Source organism: Triturus cristatus, chromosome 5_1, assembly GCF_964204655.1.
Source record: "Triturus cristatus chromosome 5_1, aTriCri1.1, whole genome shotgun sequence".
Taxonomy (NCBI): Eukaryota; Metazoa; Chordata; class Amphibia; order Caudata; family Salamandridae; genus Triturus; species Triturus cristatus.
The window spans coordinates 19398178-19418679 of record NC_140587.1 but is presented as its reverse complement, the minus strand read 5'-3'; the positions used below and the strand labels follow the sequence as shown (position 1 = coordinate 19418679).

Genomic DNA, 20502 nt, shown 5'->3' with positions numbered 1-20502 from the left:
TTTGAGGCTGAATCAAAGGAACCAATGACTGATGAGGCTGAACCAAAGAAACCAATGGCTTACACGACTGAACCAAAGAAACCAGTAGATGTTGAGGCTGAACCACAGCAACCCATGCCTGATGATACTGAACCAAAGCAACCAATGGATGAACGTGGCTTAACCAAAGCAACCAATGGCTGCTGGGGCTTAACCAATGCAATCAATGGCTGAAGAGGGCAGATCCTAAGCCCCTCTGTGTTTACTGTTCATGTCATAACATATATTGTTAAATTTACCCCAAGGGCATTTGAAGCTCAAATATGGTTCATACACCAGACTAAAAAATGATTCTGCCATCATTTTCCTTTCTACACCTCCAACTTACTGATTAATATATTCATCATTTGTAGTTTTGAGCACCTTACAAGTAGGTCTCTTGCAAATAGTCAACATTGCAGCATGACTATAATCCACCATCTATTTCCAGAAACAGAAGGCGTGGTGACCCACCAACCTCAGAGTTCACTTCCAGTTCCTAAAGTTGGACTTCAAGGCAGTGGTTACTTATATCCTCGCGCCTCCGTACCCTCTTCCACCAATCCCACTGCCTCTCTTTTTCTGTCCTCTATGCTAACACTACTGCCGGAGTGTGTGGCTTTGCATTTTCTGCTTAATTATTGACCTATTACACTTGTCACATATTCATCCCACTGCAACAAAAAATTCAACTACCTCAAACAGATGAAAAGCCAATTAAAAGGCCTATATAAATGAGACACATGATTAACCGGCCAGCTATCTGGATGCTGAATGAGGTGAAATATTTGCCTAGAGAGTATGAAGATCCCCATCTACAGGATGAAAGCAAATCCTACATTATTCATGCAAATACAGGTTACAACAAGGATATTGCTGTGAAATCAGCAATTATTTCAAAAAGAAACCTGGAATTACAGAAACATTTGATGGATTTTATGGCCCGATGTCTGAAAGCCTGCCAGTGTGACACATACATTAAACACATGAATGGTCACCTTATGACCAGCAAGGCTGCTTTTAAATAAAAAGGATATACTGCTCGGAGACTATAGTGTAGTCTGACAACACAAATTTAAATCAATTCTGACATATAACCTATGTTAGAAAGAATAAAAAAGGGACGTATCTTGTTACATGGAGTGTTTACATGACAGTTAGGATTCTGCTGAGTGAACCCTTGTGTGTTTTGCACAAAACATTTCATCCTGGGAGTTAAAAGGGACATTTCTACAACATTGGAACTATCCTGAAATACAGTTTAGGTGACGCTGCTCAGGGCCTGAATGAAACCAAAAATCAATCCTGGCAAAAATGGTCAAACCAGATTGGCCCTATGGGGGGCAGTGACTATAATGGGGCCCCAGGGACATGGTAGGTCATAGCAGCACATCCTGATCTAATAGCAGCCCTGGGCATGGAACATACCAGGGAAATGCCAGCGTGGCACAATGGCCAGTCCAGCCCTGACCATGCCTACAATTCTAGTGGCCTTTTTGGTTGGCGCTTCTTTGTGTCCGTGGATGCATGTCCTATGATTTTATTTTTTAATATGATCAATCCTCACATTCCCCAAAAAAAGTAAAATGTCTCTGACTAATGTATTGGTTGCAAAAAAAGCAGTAGCCTGCTTCCCACGTCACTAAAGCTATCAAGTGTGCTTCGCGGTTGTCGGCCATGTTTTTGCCAGCAAGGATTGCACTGAAAGGATATTAAGAAACGTTACTGCTCTTGTCATAGGTCACCAGGATTGGCTTGCACACTTCTGGATGAAGGTTTGAGGTGTCACAATCTCCTCATGTAGTTCTGTATAGAGCACTCACAACACTCCACCCACCGCCAATGGACTCTCGGAAGATGGTCATCTGAAGATCAATGAGCTCTTATAAACTGCTTGTACACATGCGCACAGTGGAAGTCAGATCAAAAGGGACCAATAGAAGTGCAAGATTTGTGACGCACGGGTTCAGATCAAAAGGGACCAATAGAAGTGCAAGATTTGTGACGCACGGGTTCAGATCAAAGGGGACCAATAGAAGTGCAAGATTTGTGACGCACGGGTTCAGATCAAAAGGGACCAATAGAAGTGCAAGATTTGTGACGCACGGGTTCAGATCAAAAGGGACCAATCGAAGTGCGAGATTTGTGACGCACGGGTACATTGGTAAGAAGTCGTCCTTCTGAAAGACACTACAATGCTGACTTTTATTTTTCAAATATTTGAGATTTTCCATTTCAGAATTCATGAATACAACACCAGGCGGTGTACGTGAGATTGTGCGAAGGCAATTGATTGGGTCAAGAACATGCAGGTTGGACAAGAGAGGGTGTAAGGATGTGACAAAAGAGGGAGGCAATGGAGGTTGGAGGAAAGAGAGAGAGGCATCAGGGACAGAGGATCCATGAGAGAGACACGTGACCTGGAGCAAGAGAGAGGAGGACATGTCAAGGGCAGTGTGAATCTTGTTGATGGTGGTTGGAGACGCCTCTTCACTCTCTTTGGATTTAGAGAGCGCATGTGAAGACCCTCTGATCATTGGTGACCAGCCAGAGTCGGCCCTGGTCTTCTGTCACGTGAAGGAACTTGAGTGATTTGTAGTCCAGCTGATCCCAGCCTGTTCCAACAGGGTTATCATCGCTTATTCCAGCCCTAAGAACAGGTCAGAAGATGCTTATTGTAGAGATCTGCTGGAACTGAGTCAACATTTACAGTACATGCACCATTAGGACACCTCAAGCCCTCATCCACCCCACAAGAGGGTTGTCCAGTCTGGCTACAGACATTTGGCATGCCACATACCGGCAGGAGGCTCCTGTGCAATAACGCCCCAGAATCAACAAAGAGTAATAAACACACATTGAACCCAAATGATCTGTGGGAAGAGCTTGAAACATTAATACCCATACACATTTCTCCAGACCGAAGCGGGTATAATTCCCTCCTTCAGTCCATGACATGATTTTTTAACATATAGCACCAGAACCCAGTGAATAAAATTACCCTTGGAGTCTCTTGAAGCTATTTTTAGATCACATTCACTTCACTCCACTACTACTCACAATATACAAGTAATATTTGAGAAAACTGTGTATGCGCGCCCATGTGCATTTTTTTGGAGAAATGTGCATGCGCGGGCACGTGCACACTCGCAGTTTTTTTAAGCATTACCGGTACGGCGAGGAAGGGGAGGAGGGCAGCCCGGTGACGCCGCAGTAAAGAGGTAAGTGGTTTTACGTTCATTTTTGATTACTGTTAACTGACTCCTAAATAGGGGTGTAGAGGCGGGCGGTGTAGCAGATCCACAAAGTTTGTTTGCAACTCCGTGGAACTCTGAATAGACCCGCTACACCCACTATGCCCAGGGTTACTATTTAGCGCCTGGAGTTCAAACTCTTCTTCCTTTCATCCCCTCATAGCAGCAGCATACTCTTTTGTTTTGGATTATTGGTTGGGGCCTATATGCTGGACCACCTAAGCCCCTGTCCCTCCTCATGATATTCAATTACATTTATTTATTTTGTTTTGGAACTCCTACGGAGGTCCACAAAAACACATCAACAAATTAAAAAGACAAACGTTACATACAATACAGAATTCCTCCTTATACATTGCTATAAAATTATTATATCAAACACACTGAAAGATGTGCAAATAATGCTGGAAATACATGAGACAATCAAATAACCAACCAGTAAAAAATTATTTTATCAAACATAGTAAGAGATGTGCAAATAGTGCTATGAATACATGAAGCAATAAAATAACCAACCAGTCAATATTAAGTCATAACAATAAAACTACTCTTACAACATTTTCTAATAAATAGGCAGAAATTTTTTAAAAAAATGATATATCTTAAAATATACCATTTCATTCAGAGGGGACAACACCAAAAATCGTGCATCCTGAGCAGAGTGAATATTGAATTTGGTAAAAACTGGCTTTAAGAACACTCGTCTGGCACTTTGCAGCTTTGAACATACAAATAAGACGAGATTTAGATCTTGGATGTGCAACTGCCACAATTCACAAATTCTCTTCTCTCCGGGTGTTTTATCCCAGATGCCAGTAACATCTCTTAAAGACAGCAGATTGAATCTCAGTAGGAGTATCAGCCCTCTAATCCCATGAGGGATATTGTAAGTTAAATTCCCCAAAGCGCTCCCACTGACTGCCACATTACTGGACCTGGACTGGCTTAAAGCAGCGTCTCTCACTAAACTGATAGGGTATCTAAGCTTCTTTAAGAACTGTTTCAGTATAGTTTTAGAAATGAGAGAAACGAGATTCAATCTAAGACTGAAAGTACCATTTGCGTATACAAAAGACCTAAAAAACGTTGATTGTTCTTTTAGTGTGCCAAAGATTTCTATTCTCAGGGTGGCACTAAGTGTACCCACATCCCCAAAAAGGAGGGAGTTACCCCACCTGAGAACTGCTGCCTGGGATAAAATGAAGGACAAGACTAATCCAAATTCAAGACGCAGTACATGTGGGGCAGCCAAAGAATTTAAATTCCAAAGTGAGTTGGGTCCGGGACCAATCAAATATGGGGTTCAAAAGAGACTGGAAGGAAGTAATTGTTAGAAAAGCATGTTCCATCCAAAGAAGACAGGAGTCGGTAAATGAAGACACGACGTGAAGTTTAATGACACGTCTATACTCCACAAGTTACAGGTCAAGAATACCAACCACCCTTCCACCAGTCGCATGCCCAACCTTCCACCCTTTTTGAAACTACACATTCTCCACATGACACGAGCTAATCACGAGCTGAGGTAAAGATCCACGCTCGTGACAGCTCGCGTCATCTTACATTGTTCCCAACACACCTTCCCCCCTTGAAAGAAAAACAAAAAAAAAAACACATAAACTTAAGCATAATATCCGAAGATAATTACTAAATTATCCCATGACAAAATCCTTGTACTTTTCAGGAAGACGATGTGAGCGTACCATCCTAGAATTACCAGAACTACAAGTAGGAAAAGACGCTTCCTCACGGCTGTCACCACACTCAAAATCAAGAAAAACATTGCTGCTATAATCTTCTTGACCACTAACAACTCCTTTAAACAAAGAGACTCTGTTTAGATTCCACACAGAGGCACCATCAATTCTGATGGCATTCTTGAATGTCTCAATTACTTTTCTCGGACTTGACCATATAGGACACCCTTTACCAACACCTTCTTTTTTTTTTATGCGTATCAAATCTCCCACTTTAATCACCTGTTTAGTTGGTGGGCCTATTTTTTTTTTCATATCATGTTTCATTTTATTCTTGTACAATTCAACTCTCCGTTGGACAGCATCATAATCCACACTAAAAAATTCATTGGATTCATTCTTACTTTCTCTCATCCACCAGGGTGTTAATTTAGTGCTAGGTTTGCGCCCCCTTAGGAGTTCAAAAGGACTAACCAAAGTGACCGAATTTGGAGAAGTTCTATATGCCAATAACATAGAATGAAGTGCATTACGCCAATTTAAACCACCCTTAACAGATAGTTGAATAGCTTCTTTAACAACACGGTTAAATCTTTCAACTTGGCCATTAGCCTCTGGATGGAAAACAGAAATCCTCCTGTGGATGATTCCACACTTAACAAAGAAATCATTCATTTCTTTGCTAACAAACTGAGGTCCATTATCAGTTACAGTTTCTTTCGGAATTCCTTCTCTCCAAAATATCTCATCTAAAAATTCAATCACACTATGGGAAGTAACTTCCTTGACCATCTTGACCTCAGGCCATTTTGAAAAATAATCAATAAGTACTATTCCAAACGATTCATGTTTGGGTAAAATGTTAAATGGACCAATGATGTCTAAACCAAGTTTACGCCAAGGACCACTCGGAAATTCAACAGGGTGAGGTTCCGAGCGTAGGGCAACAGCAGATTTGTCACTATCCGCACATTGAACACATGAACGAACAAAATGATCAACATGATTATCAATGCCCGGCCACCAAAATGATTCCTTGACACGTCTCCTGGTAAAAGATATTCCCAAATGCCCTTCATGAGCAATTTTAAGAATAGTATTTCTAAGGGAGAAAGGTGGAATAAATTTGTCTCCTCTTAAAATCAAACCATTTTCAACAGCCAGTTCATCCTGCACCTTAAAAAAACCCATCATGTCTCCAGATAATTTCCTCTGTTCCGGCCAACCTTGCAATAAATACTTCTTGACATTAAGTAACTCTATGTCCTTTCCCATTTCGGTGAACCAAACATCCTCTTGTAAGAAAGAATGTTGACCCAACACTGAATTAACGTCACCCATGGTGAAAGCCACTTCACATTCCTCATCTCTGCTGTTATCTGGAAATTCTGTAGGAGAGATCAACCTAGACATACAATCAGCATGTACATTGGCTTTGCCTTGAACGTACTCAATCTGAAATTGGAAAGACTGTAGTCTGGAAGCTAGTCTAGCAAGACGTGCGGACATGGTTCGCCCCCCACCAGGTGACATTAAAAAAACAAGAGGTTTATGGTCAGTTTTAATCACAAATTTTGTACCCCACAAAAACGTTCTAAAATGTTCAGATCCCCAAACGCAGGCTAACAACTCTCTCTCAATGACAGAATAGTGTTTTTCAGCATCTCTCAAAGCCCTTGAAGCATAGGCTACAATCCACTCTCTCCCATTGTCTCTCTGTAAAAGAACACCACCTAACCCAGTGCTACTAGCGTCTACCATAATGATGCACTTTTTTCCACAAACAAACGGCTTAAGACACGAGGCATTCACTATAAATTCTTTCAACATCCCAAATGCTTTGGACATCTCTGCAGTCCACACAAATTTAGCATTTTTCTTCAATAGACCTCTGAAGGGGTCCACTTTAGAACTAAAATTCGGTATGAATTTTGCGTAAAATTCAATAAGACCGAAAAAGGCCACGAGTTGTTCCTTGGAGGTAGGTATGGGAGCATTTACAATACTTTCCACGTGATTTTGTTTGGGTTTGATTCCCATTCCACTAATAGTGTGCCCTAAATATTCTACCTCTTTTTTCTTGATCTTGCATTTATCAAGACGTAGAGTAAGACCCTTCTTTGATAAGGCAGCAATAACACCTTCTAAATTGGAATCATGTTCTTCATTGTTTTTCCCATAAACAAGAATATCATCTTGAAATGCAATAGCGCCCTCCAGTCCCTCCAAAGTGTCTCTCATGAGTCTTTGAAAAACTGAGGCAGCACTGGCAAGACCAAAAGGCATACGACAATACCTGTACAATCCTTCAGGAGTGATAAATGCAGTGATGTTTTTTGATTCCTCAGCAAGAACAAATTGGTGGTAAGCACTAGCCAAATCAATACACGAAAATACCTGAGCACCCGCTAATGTGGAAACCATCTCATGTAAATTGGGTAAAGGGTGGGCATCCACCCAAATGGCATTATTCACACTGCGAAGGTCCACACACAACCTAAGTTCACCTGAAGGTTTAATGGAAATCACAATGGGAGAAACCCAAGGAGATGATTCGATGGGCTCAATAATATTATTTTGACATAGTTCTTTTAGTATGTCCTTCAATTTGTTTCTGTAAGTGAGTGGGACATTCCTTACTCTATGACGGATAGGGACAACATTGTCATGTAGTTTTATTACATGTTCAAACCCTTTGTACATTCCTAATTTCCCACTAAAGACATCAGGAAACAACCCTTTTAATTTATTGACAATTTGAGAATCGTCATCGTGGGCAATATCACAGGACTCAACAACATAGACAGGAGGATCAGCTCTAGGGTCAATTTTGATTCCTAATTCCTGTTGGTGAGGCCACCCTAACAGTCATAATCCTGACCTTGCCACATATATTTCCCAAAAGTATAACGACCAGAAAATTCTAGATTGGCACAAAAATAGCCCATAAGGTCAATTTTGTGTCCTGTGTAACCACCAGGGGAAACATCCGGTGGAAGCAAGGTTTTCGTAGACCAATTTTCATTAAAAACACTTAACGAAATGATGGTGTACCAGGCACAAGAATCAACCAGGAATTCTAGGTTAACATCATCTACAGTGATAAAACATGATGGGAATTTAGTGCACTCTCCACTATCACACACATTAATGACGGTGTTAACCTCATATTCATTGTCATCACCTAAGTTATCACTTTCATCATAAATACAGTTCACTTTTTTAGGTATTGATTTACAAAATTTCCCAAAATGACCCTTTTTATTGCACTTTGAGCAAGTTCTCCCGATAGCTGGACAGTTCTTAAAATCCGCTAAGTGTCCGTCGCTTCCACATCTATAGCAAAGTAGTTGATGTTGATTTTTCTTCTCATATTTTGTAAATCTAGATTTATTATCGGTCTTTGAAGAATTATCATTTCTCTGTGGGACATACTTTCTTTGCTTATCAGCATCCTTAGTAACGTTAAAAACATCACTTTTTTCATTTCCTCTAATTTCTTTCCCGAATTTTTCTGAATGTTCAATTGATTTAGCAATGTCAATAGCATTGTTCAAAGACATGTCAGACGTAGTCCACAGGCGTTCTTGAACATTTTTATTGTTTGTTCTCATCAATATTTGGTCTCTAAGTACTTGCTCATATGATATGTGCTCAAAATCGCATGTAACAGCTAAGGATCTGAGAGCTGATACGAAATCTTCAACAGGTTCACCAGGTCGTTGTTTACGTGAGTAAAATATATACCTTTCCATCACTATGTTTTTCTTTTTTCCATACCGCAGGTTGAGTTGTGATGAGGCATAGCTATATACATCAATATTTCCTGGATTGACTAAGGCAGGTAGAGTTTTAAATTCTTTCAAAGCAATTCCGCCCAAACAATGCTTTAGAAGGGATAGTTTCCTCTCAGGTTCACATTCCTCACCCTCCAAAACTTCTACATATGCCATAAAAACAGGTTCCCAAATTTCCCACGGCATGGGAGGATCACCAGGAGAGGATAAAAATGATGGAGGAGGAACAATGCCCGACATGGTGAAATGTCCAACGAAAAAGAACTGATATCATACAGTATTCCAAAAAAAATAAATATATATATAAATAAAAATAATAAATGTGCTTAAACGACTTATTAGGCTAAACTTAGACTCAAAATGAGAAAGAAAATGTTACAGCAATAAATTCCCTCTTTAAACGCTTCGTTTTGGCACCTTTTTGTTGATTCACGTTGATCCCGAGTTGTTGCTAGGATACCGTGCAACAAGATGGTGTTTCCTGCTCCTTCACGTTGAAATGACGCGTCGCGCAAACGTCAGCGTGCGTCTGACGCGCATTAGCATACGTATGATGCTATGCGAGATATGAACTCGTTGAGGGTTCCGACTGCGGAATAAATTCCTTACTTCGGCTGTAATCCCTGAGCTTCCTGGATTAATGCCACCACTCCAGTACAGCCGTAAGTTTCTTTTTTTTTCCTCGTTGCGAACCAGTTCACATCCTCATGCAAAGTAACGTTTCAAAGTGAACTTCTTCCGTTTTTCAAGAAAACGAAAAAAAGAACAAAAAAAAAAATAACCAGGCTGGTTCGATTATAAATGGATCCCGCTCGTCGCCAGTGTTAGAAAAGCATGTTCCATCCAAAGAAGACAGGAGTCGGTAAATGAAGACACGACGTGAAGTTTAATGACACGTCTATACTCCACAAGTTACAGGTCAAGAATACCAACGACCCTTCCACCAGTCGCATGCCCAACCTTCCACCCTTTTTGAAACTACACATTCTCCACATGACACGAGCTAATCACGAGCTGAGGTAAAGATCCACTCTCGCGTCATCTTACATTGTTCCCAACAGTAATGATTCGCAGTAACCCACAAAGACATAGGTGGCCAAGTGGTACTTGATGTTGGTGCAAAAGGAAGAGGGCCTCAATTCACTGCCAGAACACATTTTGAAAGAAGACCTACCTCCATCAGATTCTTTATTGCTCTGGCCAGTATCAATGTCTACACTTGGTCTTTTGTGAGATTTGCACCCCTGAGAAGAAATAATCTGTTTACTCTATACAGGGCTTATTGGTCCCCTAGAAGTTATCCAAAATGTGGGAGAAGAATATCTGGATTTGCCCAAAATGCGATCTTGAGAAAGCAGATGATGTATACATGTTCTGGCAATGTCCAGGATTCTAGGTTTTTTGTCACAGAGTGGGTAAGATCTTAATACCTGTTATGAAAAAGGATATAGAGGTAAGCCTGACATTGATTATATTTGGGGTTTTAGAGGGTAAAGGTCCTAAGGGAAAGAGAAGGTAATCGTAAGATCAATTACTACTTATCCTAATAATAATTGCACGTAGGGAAATTTGCATCAATTGGGTATCTAGGACCTTATAATCTTGCTTGGACTGGTTAAACTCGGTAAAGAGTATTGGTAGATTGGATTGAATAAATGGCTAAAAAAAAAAAGGATAAGCACCTGGGAACATTTCCTATCATACCTGTCAAATTATACCTCAAATTAAAAGAGACATATAAGCATAAGGCGGAAAAGGAACTCTAATGGTCCAAGGATTAAAGCCATCTTCAGCAAAGGAGAGGTTGGGTGGATTGTCCCCCACAAACCTCTAAAAATTGGATGAAGGAGACTAATTCAGGAGAAGTTAATACCCTGCAGGGTGTGGGTATAGAACTCTAGAGTCTAAACATACATCTCCTACTTAGCTGTTGCATATGAGTATCAAAATTAAAAAGAAAGCAGCTCTAATACATTTTGTTTAATATATTAAATTGCAGATATCCTTAAGGCTTTATATGAACTTTTCTACTGTCTCATGGTTAGCCACTCTCATTTGAACTTAATTAAATACTTTCATAGGTAGGCAGACGATCTTAAGGTCGGAATCAAGGATAGTGAATTTCTTGAGCTACTGTAGTCCCTAAATATCACACAATTATTCCATCCTCCTCGTCGTGACTCAGGTACTATTCTGCATATAGTATGAACGTGTCATTTTTAAGGGACGGGCCTCTTTTATTCTTTTGTACAAAGTTTGATCACTCCTGAACTTGCAGTTACAGATTGGTGTAATTTAACAAATGCCCAATAAAAGCAAAGCGCTGGTGGCAACATTTTAACCCCACAGATTTTAAAAAAACTATCTGACTGACCTTATGAAACCCCCACCTAGGTCAAGATGATGACTCATCCTTGACAAACCAACTTAATGATGCACTTGTCTAACCGGTGCCCCTGACTAATGCTTGAGCTAGGAGAAGGAGTAATCCATCAGTGGCTTTGAGCTGCATGTTTCTGTGACCTCATGTCTCATCAGTGGCTTTGAGATGCATGTTTCTGTGACCTCATGTCTCATGAGTGGCTTTGAGCTGCATGTTTCTGTGACCTCATTTCTCATCATTTGCTTTGAACTGCATGTTTCTGTGACCTCATGTCTCATGAGTGGTGTGGAGATGCATGTTTTTGTGACCTCATTTCTCATCAGTGGTTTTGAGCTACATGTTTATGTGACCTCATTTCTCATCATTTGCTTTGAACTGCATGTTTCTGTGACCTCATGTCTCATGAGTGGCTTTGAGCTGCATGTTTCTGTGACCTCATGTCACATCAGTGGCGTGGAGATGCATGTTTCTGTGTCCTCATTTCTCATCATTTGCTTTGCACTGCATGTTTCTGTGACCTCATGTCTCATGAGTGGTGTGGAGCTGCATCTTTTTGTGACCTCATTTCTCATCAGTGGCTTTGAGATACATGTTTCTGTGACCTCATTTCTCATCATTTACTTTGAACTGCATGTTTCTGTGACCTCATGTCTAATGAGTGGTGTGGAGCTGCATGTTTTTGTGACCTCATGTCTCATCAGTGGTTTTGAGCTACATGTTTCTATGACCTCATTTCTCATCAGTGGCTTTGAGATACATGTTTCTGTGACTTAATTTCTCATCAGTGGCTTTGAGATACATGTTCCTGTGACCTCATTTCTCATCATTTGCTTTGAACTGCATGTTTCTGAGACCTCATGTCTCATGAGTGGTGTGTAGTTGCATGTTTTTGTGACCTCATTTCTCATCAGTGGCTTTGAGATACTTGTTTCTGTGACCTCATTTATCATCAGTGGCTTTGAGATACATGTTTCTGTGACCTCATGTCTCATGAGTGGTGTGGAGCTGCATGTTTGTGTGACCTCATTTCACATCAGTGGCTTTGAGATACATGTTTCTGTGACCTCATTTCTCATCATTTGCTTTGAACTGCATGTTTCTGTGACCTCATGTCTCATGAGTGGTGTGGAGCTGCATGTTTCTGTGACCTCATTTCTCATCATTTGCTTTTAGCTGCATGTTTCTGTGACCTCATTTCTCACCAGTGACTTTAAGATTCATGTCTCTGTTGAGACAGATTAGAAAATTGGAACCTTTCTTAATGTTTAATATGGTGACTGTAGCCTTCATTGGCTCAATACTTCTTTATTCCAATTCACTGTACCAGGGTCTCCCCACTACAGTGATACCTAGGGTACAAGGTTCCAAGAACGCAACTGCGTGCCTTGCATGATACATCCAAAAGAATTCCATGCTATCCATGACCTAAACTTCTTTATTGGCTAACTATTACATTTAGGGTGCACTTTATGACTCCCTGTATTGTCTCCAAGGCTGTTAATAGCCTTGGTCCCTCATCTATTTCCAAGAGCATTACAAGAAATTCTCAATTTTGCGCTCTAATGTCCTCTTCTACACTCTTCTTGTCTATCCAAGAATTGCTAAATCGTTTCCATTTGCGCACCATCTAATCGCTGCCTCTCACAAAAGCCTTAAAAGCCTGGCTGCTCTTCTCACAAGTCTTTGCATGTGAACCCAAGCAAGACTCCCAAATTATTCACAGTCGCACACCATGGTGATTATTTATACAACTCTGGCAGTCTGTGCCATTGCAAGATCTACTTCTTTTTGGCTGTTTTTGAACTTGCATTTATCACATATTACTAACGTACCATCTCACAGTATCACATGTAGAGTCAAATATAGCACCACAGGTGACATCACAAAGGAGGTTCCCATTATGTGCACTGCAATAAATCTTAATATGTCCTGTGTGGTAGGTGTGCAGCTGGAACTAGCAATATTGTGGTTACTGGTAATTCTAGTATTTCCATATCAATCCTCTATTGAATGTGGAATAACTCCAACTAGTGTTACTGCACCGATGTTTATATTGGGACTTTGTGCAAGGACACATTCCTCTATGTCTGACCCGGACAATTTGCCCCCCGAGTACAGGCAACAGTTTTGGAAAAGAGAAAACTAATTTAGAGTGCAAAAATTTCATTTTCATAAATTCAACCCCCACCTAGAACTTTTTTATGGAGAAATGTGCACATTTGTTGCTGGGTTGATTCCATTCTGGAGTGCCTGTAGTCCATGAATATGTCATTTAGCAGTAGGTAAGAATAAAGGGAATTTATTTTTAGCAATATTTCTGTCACACATGGAGATCAGTATTTGTAGGGCGGGTGAACTAGTACACCAGAGAAGAGGCAGTAGTGTTGTGGGGTCGAGTGCAAGGTACACAGTGTGGGTGTTGTAGAAATGATCAGAAAGTTGAGTTTGGGAGTCTGGAGAAGAGGGTAGATAACTTGGTCCAAACGAATGGAGCACGGTCTGCATTATGTTGGATTTAGTATAGAAGATTATCCTGATCCTAGAGGGTACATTTGTACATTTATTTTTCTCAGATTTATGCTGAAGTCAACTATGAAGAGCTGTTAAGGTGGGCTCTTCAGGGAAAGTTCACAAATCGGGAGATCCTAATGTCACTGGCCAGGTGAGGTGCAGTGGGAGACAGGAGGGGAGGGATTGTAGACACAGCTTGGGCTGAGAGATCAAGGCCTTCCATGTTAGTGTTCTTAAGGAGGAGATAGCATGTGTCAGAGGGTTTCTGCATCACATTGTGCTGAAGGCAGGATCTCTGCTGGCTTATACCTAGAATCAAAACACAGATTGTGGGTGGAGAGTGGGGGGCTTCGCTATAAGGTGGGTAAGAAGCAGTGAAAGAAACTGAGAAGAACCCACGGGGCTGTTGGAACATGTCTTGTGGCATTTAAAGGCAGGGCGGACTTTGGGGGGAGCTAGGGTGCTGGGATAAGTTGTTTGTGTGTCTGTGTGTGTGACTGTCTGTGTGGGGGTGTGTATTATAAAAGCCCTTGCAATTAGGGTGATAAGACACAGGTGAGTACAATGGTGAAGAAAGAGCTGAGCGCTAAAAATTCAGTAATTCTGACATGATGTGGATTACCGTATGAAGGGACACACCTTTTCACATTTGAGCAATAATTAATATATAGTGACTGAGAGCAGACCAGCTGGCACACACTGATCTGTGAATAAAACTTGAAGACTTTTAAACCCCACGCAGATGCTGACAAAGCAAGTGTGAGGTCCAAGAGTAAATATGCTCCATTAAAAGTGTGATCAATTGAGGAATACAAGGGTGGACACTGATGAAAGTGTGTTTATGTAGCAATCCCTAACTTCCATTGTTTTCACATATTCATACAACAGTTTTGAAAAAAACATTGCTAGAAAAATCATTAATTGACCTATCTTTATGTATGTAAGTATTACTAATTCTAGTTGGAACTACTTTTTGTGAACTTTTCCCTACATTAGTCTCATTCTCTGAATGTATTTCAAATCTACCTATAGTAACCTTAAAAGTAACTAATAAAGCTAAAACACCCCATAATAGCATTAATAATGCAGTACAGCAACAGCACATTCTACACCATCTTTTCAAAAAGGCACATCTACTTTGATTATTCTCTATGTTAGCCATTTCCCTACTTTGACCTTGTCTTTTGACTTAGCCTCTACTACTCCACTACTGAAATTTCTTGTACTTTGGATTTTTCAAACAATTAACTTTCAGACTTTCTTCTTTTCACTTTTCTCCAAATGATTTCTTCTGTTCACTCAATCCAAGTGAATTCTTCTTCTGTTTATTCAGTTTGGATACTTGTCATTCTTCACTTCAACTTCTTCGACATCAAATTGTATTAGATCTCCAACATCATCCTCAGTATCTGACTTTTCTCCAATATCAGTCAAGATTACTTTCAGGATTTCACCTGTACCTTCCTCAACCACTTCACGTATGGCCTCCTCTGGATTTCCTTGACTTCCTGTCTCTTCACCTTCAGACAGTGCCATGTACGTCCATTCCGGCGACCTATACTTCTGGTTAGGTTTTCTTATCCTCTTGATCTCCTCTGGTTCTTTTGATTCTTTTCATTTTTCACCTTTTACTGAATTCTGACTCAACACCTCATTCACTTGTTCAGCTTTCGAGGTATTTTCTCTTATCAGTCTGTATCTCAGCTTCTTTATTCTGTTGTTAGGCCAAAGATCTCCTCTTATAAGCTTTTTCGGCCTTATTTCTTTATTATTTCTTTCTCCAATCCAAGTTCTCTTTCTCAGAACTCGACCCTCTGATTTCTCATTCTCACTTTCATCCGATTCTGTTTCAAATGCCTCTTGTTCTTGTTCCTCAGCAGTTTTCTTTCGCTCCACAGTCTTTTCCACCACTGTTTGAGACTTCCCTATTTCTGTCCCTCCTCAGGTCTCCGACACGCAATCTTCTTGCTGTCTACTTGTCCCTTCACCTAGCTTATCAAGAATATTCCCTACACCTCCTCGGGGGTCTTCCGCAATCTGTCCCTCTCTATCTTGTTCTGACCCTGTTTCTTCAGGTATAATCTCAAGTGGTTCTTCAATCTCAATCTCCTCTTCTGATTCAGGAGTAGTCTCTGTGGAATTGCTTTTTTCTTTTCTTTTTCCTCCACTGCTTTTTGAAACTTCAGGCTCTCTTACAGAATCTGATCTCCTTTCTGAGACTCTCAATGGTTCTCTTGAAACCTTTTCTGCTCCTTTTCCTGAACTCTGATTCTTTCTCACTGATTCTGTGTCTTCATCATCACTGGAATCTGACTCTTCAAAATACTCCTTACCAGTCCTGTCTTTTGGGTTTGGAACTCTCAGAGTATGACTCGCATGTACCCAGTTTTTCACACCAGCGCACTTCACTGCAGTTGTCGCAGTCAGAATGACTTGTCTTGGCCTTCCCCACCTTGGAACCAAGCAATTTCTTCTTCTGTGTACTTTAATCCTCACCCAATCCCCTGGACTCAGATCATGAGCTTGCTTCTTCTCAAGTGTGGTAGCTTCTTCTCCAACCTGGTGAAACACAGAATGAACTGCGTCAGCCAGGCCTTTACAGTAATCCAAAATCATGTCATCAGTTATTGTCATCAACTTATTGACAGGTACAAATGCATGACGCATTGCACGTCCCATCAAGATTTCGTGTGGACTTAAACCAGTAGTTCTATCTGGAGTAGATCTAGTAGTCATTAGCACTAGAGGCAAGACATCAGGCCATTTCATTCCAGTGGCTAAACACATCTTACCAATCCTGTTCTTTATTATGCCATTTATCTGCTCAACCACGCCAGAAGCCTCTGGCCTGTATGCACAATGTAGCTTCTGCTGTATGCATAATGCTTCACAAATCAGACTCATGAGCTCATTATAGAAGTGTCCACCTCTATCAGACTCAATCGTTACTGGAAACCCGTATCTAGGAATCAGCTCTCTTAACAGTAACTTTGCCACTGTTATTCCATCATTTCTCCTAGTCGGATAAGCCTCCACCCATCTTGAAAACAAGCAAACTACCACTAGAACATATCTCAATCTGTTCACTTGGGGCATTTCAATGAAATCAATCTGCATTCTCGTGAAAGGACCACCTTCTCTGCCTATTGTTCCCAAACTCACCACTGTCTTTTTCCCAGTGTTAAATTGCTGGCAAATCAAACATCTTTGACAGATGCTCTCTGCAATTGTCCTGAACTTTGCATTGTACCAGGTTTGTTTAAAAGACCTGATCATCGCATCCCTTCCCAAATGTCCCTGGCCATGATACATCCTTGCCATTGTTGACAACATTGAATTAGGCATGACTGGTCTGCCATCTCTATAGACCCAAACATGGTCTGTTTCTCTTGGGGCACATCCTGCCTTGATCCAATCTTTCTTTTCTTCCTTTCCTGCCTCATCCTGCAACTGTTTCACTTCATCCCACGTTTCTAGGACATTAGTAAACATCACAGAACAAAAAGACATTTCCCCTTCTCGTTCCCGATTAATTGATTGGTTATTCTTTGCACAATACTGAGCAATGTCATTTGCGTATCTGTTGCCAACCGTTACAAAATCATCTCCTTGTCCATGAGCAGCACATTTCACAACTGCTAACTCTCTAGGCAGCTGTATCGCCTCAAGTAATTTCCCAATCACTTCAGCATTCTTTATTGGAGTCCCACTCGACGTCAAGAAACCTCTCTGTAGCCAAAGCTGGCCAAAATCATGAACAACTCCAAATCTATACTGACTATCAGTCATCACAGTCACTTTCAAATCTTTCCCAATTTCACAAGCTTTTGTCAATGCCACCAATTCAGCAACCTGTGCAGATTTCACTCCTTTCAATGATGATGCTTCCATTACTTCTGAAACCTTGCACACTGCATATGCTGCACACAGCACACCATCATCATTCCTCAGACATGATCCATCCACAAACAGCACATGATCACTCTCAGGCAATGGAAGATCTCTTATGTCTGGTCTCGGTTTTGTACAGTAATCCAACACATCCAAACAATTGTGATCATCTTCTGTCTTCACACCCACATTTTCAATATCCGGCAACAATGTCGCTGGATTCACATTCACACATCTCTCAAGAGTCACATTTGATGCTCCCAGAATGACTTTCTCATATTTAGTCAGCCGACTATGTGACATGTACTGGGTTCTGCTTCTTGTCAAAAGAATTGCCACATTATGAGGTACGAATACCCTTACAGGATATCCCATTATGATTCCCTCACTCTGTTCCAGGCTTCTGCATGTTGCAGCTACAGATTTCAGACAACCTGGTAAACCCACAGCTACAGGGTCAAGTGTCGATGAGAAGTACGCAATAGGCCTTCTCAGTAGTCCATGCTTCTGGATTAACACTGAAAGTGCACATCCATTCCTCTCACTGCAGTACAACTCAAACTCTTTTTCGTAGTCTGGCATACCCAAAGCAGGTGCTTCACACATTCTGTTTTTCAGCTCCTCAAATGCTGCCATCTGTTCTCCATCTAGTTCCAATGGGTCTGTCATCTCATTTGTTGTCAGCTTAATCAGCGGCTTTGCTATCAGGGAGAAATTAATTATCCACTGACGACAATAACCCACCATCCCCAGGAACATTCTCACTTCCCTCTGGGTCTTTGGGGCTTTCATTTCTCTAATGATTTTGATTCTGTCATCAGTCACCTTTCTCAGACCTTTTTCAATATTGTGCCCAAGATAATGCACCTCTTTCTTGCAAAATTGCAATTTGGCTGGAGATACCTTTAACCCTCCATCTGCCAGATGATTCAGTAAAGCTATGGTATCTACTTCACAATCTTCACGCGACTTTGATGGCACAAGTAGGTCATCAATATACTGCACTAGTACTGAATTCTCAGGCATAATCAAACTCTCCAATGACTTTTTCAATAACTGATTGAAAATCGAAGGACTCTCTGTATACCCCTGTGGGATTCGACACCATGCTAAAATACGCTGGCCAAACCTAAATGCACAAATCGGCTGGCTGTCATGATGCAATGGAATTGAAAAGAAAGCATGACACAAATCAATCACTGTGTACCACTCAGCATCATGTGGAATTTGATACAGGATCACTGACGGATTTGGCACAATGGGACAACATGCCACCACAATTTTGTTAACTTTTCTCAAATCCTGTTCAATCCTGAACTTTCCATTAGGCTTCTTTAACCCCATCATCGGTGAATTACACGGGCTACTCAGTATTTCTCTCAAAACTCCTTGCTGAATCATTTTCTCAATAATAGGAGTTATTCCTTCAATTATTTCTGGTGTCATTTTGTACTGAGGAATGTTAGGATAAGTAATTCCCTCTTTTATTGCAATTTTCACAGGATCTACATTATTCATCAATCCCACATCCTCTCCAGTAAAATCCCAAACTGTCCTTTTCACTGTGTCTCTCAGCTCTTGAGGCAAATCCTCCGGATCAAACACAGCATATGCACCAATTAACTCACTCTCTCTATTTTCTAGAGTCATTTGGTACAAAACATCCTTATCTGGTGTTTCAAAAGCTATTCCATCCGGTGTACAAAAAATTGTACAATTCATCTTACAAAGCAGATCCCTGCCTAACAAGTTCACTGGACTAGTGTCACAAACGATGAATCTGTGCATGTCCGAAAATTTCCCTATTTGTACTCTTACTGGTTCAGTAAGACGTGTCTTGATTTGTGTATTAGCTACACCAACTACTTGGATTGCTTCATCCGAGAGAGGAAGATTTCTAATATCTGCTGACCTGACAGTTGATCTTGTCGCACCTGTGTCTACTAAAAAACGTAACACTTTCTTCATTTATTTTCCCATCCACAAATGGTCCTGCCAAGTCTATTTCTAGAGTTGCACCAAGTATGCACTCTTCCTCCTCTCTTCGGCACCGTCAATAATCACCCTCAGACTCACTCCCTTCATTCTTTAACAAGTACTGTTGTACCTGGTTAGAACGCCTTTGTTTGTTTACCTGCTCATCATTGTAGAATCCTGAATCCTGATTGTATTTTTGTGACCCTCTATTCTGCGGCAAGGGCGGTTTTGGCTCTTGACTCTGCTGTCTCACAACTTTCTGTTGTTGCTGTTGATTATTCCCTTCATTCTGCACCTGTTGATTTAAGGGTTTACCCTCATTATTCACTAATGGTGGGTTGGTACATTCAGATCTCCAATGTCCCAGTTGGCCACAGTTGTGACACGGGAACTTTTTTTTGGCTTCCTCAATATTCCCCTTTCCTTTCCCTGCATATCTGGGCCTATTCCCTGCATTGTTTCCTGTATTATTCGCCTGTTCCACCAACTGTGCTTCCTGTCTTTCCGCAACTTTCACTTGTGCCCACATTGCTTTTTCTTTCAGCTTTCTCTGTTTTGCTTCAATTTCATCACTGAAGTATTTTGCATGTCTCAGAATCTCATCTATTTTCTTACTCTGCCAATCCACTGTATGCTCACAAATTCTTTCACTAATCTCAGGTCTCAGGCCATATACAAACCTGTATACAAAATGACTCAAATCTTTGTCACCCAGGTGTTCATCTCCACTGAATTGTTTAAAAGCCAGTATCAGCCTCTCATAAAAAGCATGAACTGATTCTTTCGCTTCCTGATGTGTTCGATCTATCTTAACCCAGTCTGTTTCTTTAGGAGGAACTTTACTTTTCAGGTATACAATCACCTGATCATACTTTCTCATTACCTCTGGATCTGGTGCTCCTGTTCTCTGATCTCTTGGATATTCCTCAGTAGGCCAACTCACAACTATCTTACACTCAGTCCACAAGTCTGCT

The 20502-nt window shown here is 40.9% G+C and overlaps 1 protein-coding gene across 1 annotated transcript in view; it reads right to left on the bottom strand.

Moving 5' to 3' along the window:
- Nucleotides 1-2523: 2523 nt before the first annotated feature.
- The window catches only part of LOC146829977 (fish-egg lectin-like), a 44724-nt gene continuing 26745 nt past the window's right edge, over nt 2524-20502 (bottom strand). The window contains exon 5 of the mRNA XM_085604006.1: nt 2524-2668. Coding sequence (XP_085460132.1) covers nt 2524-2668 — 145 coding nt within the window. The remainder of the gene's footprint in view (nt 2669-20502) is intronic.